General features: G+C 32.9%; 1 protein-coding gene across 1 annotated transcript in view; it reads left to right on the top strand.

The window, feature by feature from the left end:
- The first annotated feature begins 436 nt into the window (after positions 1-436).
- ADAM2 (ADAM metallopeptidase domain 2) overlaps positions 437-10,121 on the top strand; it is a 111,110-nt gene continuing 101,425 nt past the window's right edge. The window contains exons 1-3 of the mRNA XM_039253398.1: positions 437-507; positions 1,009-1,085; positions 5,474-5,529. Coding sequence (XP_039109329.1) covers positions 453-507; positions 1,009-1,085; positions 5,474-5,529 — 188 coding nt within the window. The 5' untranslated portion in view covers positions 437-452. The remainder of the gene's footprint in view (positions 508-1,008; positions 1,086-5,473; positions 5,530-10,121) is intronic.

Raw genomic sequence — 10,121 nt, forward strand, 5'->3', positions numbered from 1 at the left:
TCTAGGGGTTTTGGGTTTTGGTGGTTCTCTGTTTTATTTCTTGATCTGAATCTAGGTGCTAATTACACTGTAGGTTTGTTCACTTGAATATTAATTGCGCTGTTCTATGGTTTGTAGAATATTTATACATATACACACACAAATATATCTTCATTAAGAAGTGTCTACTAATCTTCCTGTTCATTAATATTTCTTCAACCTTTTGGAGGTGATTCTGTTTTCTTTTAAGGCTTAAAGCGGCGTCAAACCAATTGGAAGCCTCCTGCGCGGAGTTAGGGGCCAAGACCGCCCATGTTTAACACTACACAGCACCCACCCTCGCCACCCTTCTCTGCTCGTACAGTGGACTATCTCTTGCAAGGTGCGCGGCCAGGAGGGGTCCCCTCGAGCTCCCAACTGTCCTCTGCGCAAGCCAACTGCCATTATTCAGCTGGCATCCAGGACATGACGCCATGTTGTGCTTTCTGCTGCTTCTCATCGGGCTCATTGGGCTCCAGACAGATGATAGTAAGTACAAAAACCTTTCCTTTGAACTTTTGGGAATGTCAACTTTCCTCTATACTTTCTTCTGAGAGGCCAGATATCCTTGGGAAAGTGCTTTCTTGCAGGTGCTTCAGTTTTTTAAACCAAAGCCCACTACCACACCGTCTTCCCCAACGAGAATTCACACTGGATGTGATGGGGCTTTCCCACGCATCCTGGTACTGTGTGAAAGATGAGAGCTGCAGTGGTTCAACTGGATGCCTCAAGGTTAGAGTTTCATATACTGCTCTGCATTTTTGACCTCTGGACTTTGTAGTCAGAAAGTCCAAAGGTCCTGATTAAATTTGTAATGAATTTCTCTTTAAAGGTCTTGTAATTCTAGAAAGAAGTGGGAATTGAGTGTATTTTAAAAGATAGTTTGAAAAAGAGGTGGCATATAAAATATGGATTCAGATGAGGAAATTCAAATGGAGGAAGCTATGAGGGGCTGGGTGTTAGTTTAATGAAACATTTTGTACCTTACAGATTCTGAAAGACTACGTGTGCAAATTACAATACCGGAGAAAATACGGTCAACGTTAAGTGGAGGAATTGAATCCCATGTAACTAAGCACTAACATTTTTTCACAATCTAAAATCATGTGGATGTTTTCTTTTTAAGAAGTGACATTGGCATTTTCATTCATGCAAACTTGGTGAATTTTATACTTATACCCAATTTTCCTTAAGTGGAAAAGCAGTTCTGAAAATGAGCCAAGATAAACAATGTTTCATGGAAATATAATGCAGTGATGCTTATTTTCAAAGCCCCAAGTCCCATCTTTTAAGTCTGTTTCCCTCTTGAGTGTCTTTGAATAATCATTGACCTGATTCATCTAGAGATTCTCTTCTTATTCACTTACGAGCTATATTTGGGGGGGTTTGTCTCCTTGTTAAGTAAGCCTATGGTTTTCTTTATACAATATAATGATCATTTCATTTAATGAAGTTTTATAGGAGTAAATTTTGCATCTTGATTGCACATATGTTAATCATTAAGACTTTTTTCATGCCATCTTAGTTCATCTTGGTCCAGGGTATTAGGTTTTCTTTTCTTTGAATTAGAAAATATCTTTTTTTTTTTTTTTACTAGTTTCTAGAATCATTTCTCAAGAAATGAAATGTGTTTTTTCAAACACCACACCTTAGTTTTAGTTTTGGTTGGGTAAACGTTCTGGTAATTTTAATGCAAATAGTTCCTTAGCAACTACCTACTTGTCACCCTAATTCAGATATTACAGGCTTAAGATGTTCAATATATCATTTTAAAAGAAATGCATACTTATGGAAACTTGGAAACTTAAAACTTAATCATTTAAATAGAAAAAAATGGTGAGATATGTAACAGTATTTTGAGAGTTTTATTTTTTAATTCAAAACTATAATGAAATTTCTTGCTCATATCAGAACATATATACAGAATGTACTTAGAGGGATATATTTTCAACTAGGCATCACCAAATTCTATGATAATAATTCCATAAGAAAAGCACACAGAAAAATCACCTGTCCTCAGCTGTCAAATTCATGATGGAAAAAGTTTCACTATTGTGTTAATGTCTCTATTCCCCATGTGTAGAGTAGTGCTGGATACAGAGTATTTGAACCAATGAGACTGTATTAAAAAATACTATAAACATTTTTAACATGTTTTTATAAACATGACATAGTTTGTGTTTATAACTGTTATAATTAATAATTAAATTATATAGATAATAAAAAAGAGTATTTGCCTAGCAGTTATAAAAAACCCTGAATAGATGTGAAAACTATAATGAAAGTGAAAAAAAATGAAGAATTAACAGTAGACCAGAGTGAGCTAAAGAGACCAGATATATGCAACATAAAAATGGCTAAAGGAGAAGGAGAATTGAATTAGAGGTTTACGTATATAGTATAGTATACATACTGTATAGTATAGTATCTACTATATATATAGTAGATGCTTCAGTATATAGTAACTAAAATTCCTGAAAGGGGGGAGAAAACCTGGAGATGATGCTATATTAAACATAAAATAACTGAGAATTGATAGAAAAAAGAGATACCTCAGGGCAAGTATAACACCATAGAATAAATAAAAATCAGTATTGGCAACACCTTGACATCAGAATACCAGACATTCTACTGGATATTATAAACTGACCAAAATAAGAAAAAAGAATAAGACTCAAATATTAAAATTAAGTATAAACATAGAGCAAAAAAATAGGGGAAAATACGCATATACACACACATACATATATACACATATGTTTAATAATATTGGTAAATAATATATTTTATGATAAAGTGTTTTGTATATATATGTGTATATATGAATATATGTGTATATATACATATATGTACAACTCACACACACACACACACGCCAAAAATAGGAGTTACTTAACAATAAATATTATTCAAAAATTAGAGAACATTTTAGGATATAGTAAACCTTCACTGAAAGACATTATTACAACCACTACAAAACTGGAAAAAATTTAAAAAAAGGAAAATAGGTGGTATTGTCTAAGGGACAAATAAATTAATAGAACAGAATAGAGTGCCTCTGAAAAATGTGCACACATATGAAAATTTATTCAATTCAATGGTAGCATTGAAATCATTGGATAAAGAATGGACTAGTTAATAAATGGTGAAGGGAAAGTTTATTAATGATATGGAATAATAAAATGTATATCAATGCTACAGTATACACCAAAATTGATTCAAGATAATTTAAATGTATACATCTGAGAGTAAAATGCTAAAAATCTGGAAGACAACGAAGGTTATTTCTAGGACGTTTTAATAGGGAAGAATTATACCAGTAAAAAAAAAAAAAAAAGCAACACAAAATCTTAAGTGAAGGGTTAAAGAATATCTAGATTTAAATAAATAAATAGCTACCATAATTACATTGAAAAATGTTCCAGACTCACAGAACATATTTGCCATCCGTATAACACACAAAAGGCATCCAGAATATATCAAGAATTCATACAAATAAGATAAAAACCAAGAAAATAGAAACATGTACAAAGTATGAATGACAAGTGTTGAACTTGAGTGGAGGATAATTTTGAAGCATATATAGGAATTTATAGGGAATTGCTAAGTAAACACACTAGGGTACTATTTCACATCAATGGTAAAAGTTAAATCTAACAAAACAAAATGCAACTAGAGGGGATGGATAAAAGGATAATATTATTCATTTTTTGTGAATAACTACATTGGTGCAACATATTTGCTGATTAATTTAAAACTCCAAGTGAAGTTGCAACAGTACTTTTAAATAAAAAGTTCACTCAGGTTTAGTTTAAAATATAGGTAGCAAATATGCACAAAGAGATATGCCTAAGATTATTTGGGGGGTCATTCCTTAAGATAGTGAAACCAAACTAAATAACCATTGACAGCATAAATGAATAAACTGTACTATTCAGAAAATGGAATACAATATCATAAAAAATTATAAGGATACATGTATTGATGATGATAGCAAGCATTTGCAGAGTGCTTACTATGTCTGAGACAGTGTTTTAAGCAGAGGTGTAATCCAGCAGTGAAATATATAACTTGTAGAAGAATTACACTTATACAGAGCTAAAATTTATGTAAAAAAATAAACATCTATAATTATTATAAATCTAAAAACATGCATGGTAATGATAAACATGAAATTCAAGATGTTGGTTAGCTGGAATGTAAGGAGGGGAATTAATAATGGGATGGGAGAGTACTTAAAATTGTTTTCAAATACTTGTACTGTTTTTATTTTTTAAGATAGACATGGTTGACAAGCCATTTTATATGCTTTGCTGTAATGTTTATATGCTAAAACTGTAATAATTAAGAATAATAATTGTGGAATATAGAGAAGATCAAATGCCTTTGAAAGAAACATCATGCATAAAGTTGAAATATTGAAAGCTTTTCTCCTGAGATCAAGAAAAAGATAAGGAGGTCCACCGTTACCTTTTCTATTTTTTCTTTGCCTGGAAATATTAGCCACTGTGATAAGAAGGCAAGAAAACAACAAAAATTAAAAATAGGCTTAATAATTGGAAAGAAAAAATAATGCTATCATCATTTACAGATTAAACGATTGTATATAAAATAAAATACAAAATAATTAAGAGAAAATTAGAAATAACATAATAATTTAGTAAATTCTTTAGAAGCAAGATAAAAAGGAAACAAAAAAAGAAAGAAGTCCATAACATAAAAATTAATTGTATTTCCATGCTGCAAAACAAAAATATAAAATGAAACTTTTAAAAAGAAAAGTTACCCCACACAAAAATCAAAATCTGAGTAAATCTAACAAAGGTAAGCAAAACCTCCTCTCTGAAGACAATACAAAAAGATGAGAAGGATGAAAGGTTTAAATAAACCCAAGTATATCACATGCTACTGGATTGGAAGGACCAATAATGTAAAAATGTCAAAGCTTGCAAATTGATCCATGAAGACTAAATTGCTCATTTGTTAGACATCATTTCTTAATCTTACTATTAATAAAATAGATCAATGAGTTTTGATCCAAACTTGGAATGAATTTTATAAAATCTGTAAATATTATATATTATGTGCTGCCGAATCTTTGCTCTACTATATAAAATTTTTATTAGTGATATGTTTATGCTCTTCCACTTTACTAGTAAGTTTTGCAGTGACCTCAGTCTTTATTAAGCTAATGTAATTATTGAATGAAAACCAATTTTTAAGATTCAAATGTTGGATTCACTTAAAATTTATTAATTACACAAATCACATTCTTCCATCCAGTTTTATTATGAAAGCCAATATTTAAGTAAGCCAATATTTAAATTATAAATTTTCCTCTTTGTATTCTATTAATGTACTTTGAATGTAATTATCATTGATGTAAAATGTTGGTTTTGCTTTCTAAAACCATCTTCTCACTTTTCTTTGCCTTTTTAATACACTCTCCTGCCAGGTGTCCTACAACATTGTAATTGAAGGGAAAACCTACACTGTGAACTTAGTGCAAAAGTAGGTGATCTACATTATTTTATCACCTGTATTTGTTCTAATTCTTGTTTATAATTAATATAGAATGTAATTATTTTGCATTTTTAGATGTTCCTAGTTCATTTGTCTCCCATTTCACAACTTAAAAAACTTTGTCTATATAATAAATGTGTAGAAGTTGAATGTTTAGTTTATGCTTCCATCTTCCTCCTTCCCAGTAGCATCAGATTTTTATTTGGCTATCCATGGATTTCATGAAGGACGAATTTTGATAATTTTCTATCTTTATCAAAATCTTTTTCAAATCCCTGATATTCAACTATATTTGAAAGAGCATCGTGAATTAGGGTGGAAAGAAGAGTGATGATGAAAAGAAAATCACTTAACACATCATGTCAGAATGTATTAAGGATTTAAATATACTTGTAATTAACCAAACTCAATACTAGGCCAGCTGATGTATTTAAGTAAAATAAGCACATCATACTAAGAAATAAAGAAAAATCAGAATTGTAATGGTCCTTTTTAAATGGTATAGGGGCTACTGGGTGGCTTAGTCGGTTAAGCATCCGACTTTCGCTTAGGTCATGATCTCGCGATTCGTGGGTTCGAGCCCCGTGTCGGGCTCTGTGCTGACTGCCAGCTCAGAGCCTGGAGCCTGTTTCAGTCTGTGACTCCCTCTCTCTGACCCTCCCCTGCTCACACTGTCTCTCTCCTAGAAATAAATTTAAAAAACATTTTAAAAAAATCTTTAAATGGTATAAGTAGGAGGGGTGCCTGGATGGCTCAGTTGGTTGAACATCTGATGCTTGATTTTAACTCAGATAAGTATCTCCCAGTTCATGGGTTTGAGCTTCATGTCAGGCTCCACACTGACAGTGCAGAGCCTGCTTGGGATTCTCTTTCTCTGCTCTTCCCTGGCTTATGCAGTCTCTCTCTCAAAAATAAACAAATAAACTTTTAAAAAAGTAAATGGTAAAAATAAGAATTTCACAACTCTACATTAGTGTATTTTTAAAACTATGTGAAATTAGTTTTTTTCTCTCTAAATTTTTATTTAAATTCCAGGTTACATATATGTAATACTAGTTTCAGGAGTAGAATTTAGTGATCCCTCATACATATGACTCCCAGTGCTCATCACAAGTGTCCTCCTTAATACTCAACATTTTAGCCCATCCTCCCCATTCACCTTCCTTCCAGCAACCCTCAGTTCTCTATAATTAAGAGTCTGTTTTATGGTTTGCCTCTCTCTATTTCTCTCCCTATCTTCATCTATTTTCTTAAATTCCACATATGAGTGAAATCACGTAGTATTTGCCTTCCTCTGATTTATTTCACTTAGCTTTCCATCCATGTCGTTGAAAATAGCAAGATATCAATTCTTTTATATGGCTGAGTAATATTCATATATAAGTATGAATATATATATCCCATTCTTTATTCATTTATCAGTTGATGGAACTTGGGCTCTTTATCCATTCATCAGTTGATGGACGCTTGGGCTCTTTCTAATATTTGGCTATTGAAGATAATGTTGCTACAAACATGTAATGTATCTATCTCTTTGAATTAGTATTTTTTGTATCCTTTGGGTAAATACCTACTAGAGCAATTTCTGGATCACATGTTAGCTCTTTGTAACTTTTTGAGGAACCTCCATATTGTTTTCCAGAGTGACTGCACTAGTTTGCATTCTCACCAAGACAGTGTAAGAGAGTTCCCCTCTCTCCTTATCTTTGCCAACGTCTGTTGTTTCTTGTGTTGTTAATTTTCGACATTCTGGCAGGTGTGAGGTGATATCTGATTGTAGTTTTGATATGTATTTCCCTGATGATCAGTAATGTTGAGCACCTTTTCATGCTTCTGTTAGTCATCTGTATCATCATTAGTTGTATATGCTATACCTTTTAGTACTAATGTAAAAACAACAGCCTATGAAGGGCAGTAGATTTCTTAAGGTCTGTCTTTTTATTATATTAGGAAAAAAAGGTATAGCATATACAATACAACTAATGACATAATTGATGAATTACACACTCTACAATTAAGACTTCTCTTTTCTCACATACAAGCAAAGTACACTTAAATAAAAATCTTCACATAGAAAAAACAAAATCTTTTGAAGAGTAATCACATTCTCCATGACTAGCATGATAAAATTAGAATATAATTACAAATGTTTAATCAAAGAAGAACCAGCTTTTGGAGAATTAAGTAACAGTCACCCAATAAGTCGTGGCTGAGAAAAATTCAGAATATTATTGCAAAATGTCAAGAGAGTAGTGATAAACAGAACTCATCTTTTTAGATATGACCTATAATTGAAGTAAAATGCAAAACATTCACTGTATTTTTTCATTTTATATGCAACAATGAGAATATAGTGAGTAATACTAGGGTGCAAAGGAGACAGAATAAAGTGTGGCCAAGGAACCACTACTGGTGGAGTCCTGAAGCCTTCAGTGACCACTGTTCCTGGTGTGTCTCAAGCCTCGCAGCCCCTACTCAGGGTATCTTAGCAGCTAGTTGGTTTCAGTCTTAGCCAACAGTTTGTATATATACAAACAAAGTGGTATCACTTGCACTCTCAACAGCCTATGAGGCTTTGGCTGTGTAAAGAGCTCGCAGCAATCTGCACCTTGTCACATCAACTTGGCAACCTAGGGGTGTCAAACAAATGAAGTTAGAACACCAATTTCATTGCTCAAAGATAGGTCCAAAACTCAGGAATGGATCTAGATGAGACTATTGAGAGTAACACTACAGGCACAACCTGTTTGTGTCTTCACACATACTGCATTCTTTACATATTGAAAGCTTTTGTGGCAACCTTACATTGAGTAAGTGGTTTTAGGGATATTTCTGCTTCATTTCTGGTGGGTCTAGTTAGCTGGCTCCAATGTTTACATTGTTTATCATCTCAGGGTTTCAGCAATGATGGGGCAATTGGCAATCCACTCCACATCTGCAGGAGATGTAGTTTAGGGTTTTTGTTTTTGCATCTGATGCTGTTTCTGCCATGGTCAAAACTGGGTAGCTTCATTCTGTCCATTGTCTACAAACAGCAGGCATTGATGGTTTCTCCTGTTTACGAATTGCTGAGGACACTTGTAGCTCTATGCTCTTTACTGGGAAGCCCACACTGTGTTTCATGCTAGAGACCTGAGGCTATTAACGCTCCATTCCTAAGGCACAATTCTGGTCCAGATTCTGTCCTAGTTTGCAGTGTCACCTGCTCGCTCTTTCAGCTGCAGCACTAGTCTTTGTTTTCACTTCTTTGATCATTCTGTTTAAAGCAAAAGTCGGTCCACCTTTTGCACAGGGCCAGATAGTAAACATTTTAGAGTGAACTCCATATGGCCTCTCTTATACCACTGAATTCTGCCGTTTTGAAAGTAGGCATAGAGGATTTCCAAATAGATAGACATAGCTATATTCTAATATATTTATATTTACTTATTTATAATTACACTTCTGTTTAAAAGTGGTGGGGGGCAAATGGATGGCTGAGTCATTGAAGCATCTCACTCTCGATTGTGGCTCAGATCTCACGGTTCGTGGGTTCAAGCTCCACTGTCAGTGCAGAGCCTGCTTGGGATCCTCACTCTCCCTCTCTCTTTGCCCCTCCCCTGCTTATGCTCTCTTTCAAAATAAATAAATAAACTTAAAGAAGGAAAGAAAAGAAATGTGGTGGCAGGTTTTGACCTATAGGGCATAGTTTGTCAACCCACCTTATTGTTTAAAGTGTAGTACTGTATTAAAGAATGTATTAGTATTGTTAATCAGTCATTTCTGTGTTGAGAATGGAAATAGAGATAGGGTATTGGGTTTTCTGTCTTTCACAAAAATCACTACCAATTACCTTTATTTAATTGTTTTAACAGTTGTACAATATATTAAATATAAATCAAAATACATAAAATATATTTATGCAGTTTATGAAGTGAACATTCATGTACCCCTCTGACGTTAACACACATTGATTGCATTCCAGAAGCCTCACAGATATCATTTTCCATCCCCCCATTTGTAACTACTTTTAAGACTGTTGTGATAACCATTTACTTGATTTTATTTAATTATCCTAAGTCACGTATTTCTATTCATTTTGAATTCTAAATAAAGAAATCTAAATTAATGTATAGTATCCAATGTCATGACTATAGAACAACTTCTTCTGTTATTTTGGACATTCCATTTTTTCTATTGTGGAGATATGAAAATATTCAAAGATGAAATCTCATATATGTGTTCTTTGGCACATATGCACATGATTTTCTAGGACATATAACAAAAGATAGTCTGTGTTGTTAAATTAAATGCATTGTCATAATTATTAAGCAATTCTCCCAAAGCATTATACTACTTTATATGCCCCTCCACACTGCATATTTTATTAATAATGGTAGATATTTTAAGTTTTCAATAATTGTTGATTCTGTGTTTACTATATGCATCTCTCTAAATGCAAATAAGCCTGAATATTTTTTAAAAAATATTAACAGTTGTTAATAAAAAGTATTAATCAGTTGACTATCTGGATTTCCTTCTTTGTGAAGCACTGATGTAAGACATTTACACTTTTATTTTATTTTATTTTATTTTATTTT

Source organism: Hyaena hyaena, unplaced genomic scaffold (genome assembly GCF_003009895.1).
Source record: "Hyaena hyaena isolate Hyena2069 unplaced genomic scaffold, ASM300989v1 scaffold_446, whole genome shotgun sequence".
NCBI lineage: Eukaryota > Metazoa > Chordata > Mammalia > Carnivora > Hyaenidae > Hyaena > Hyaena hyaena.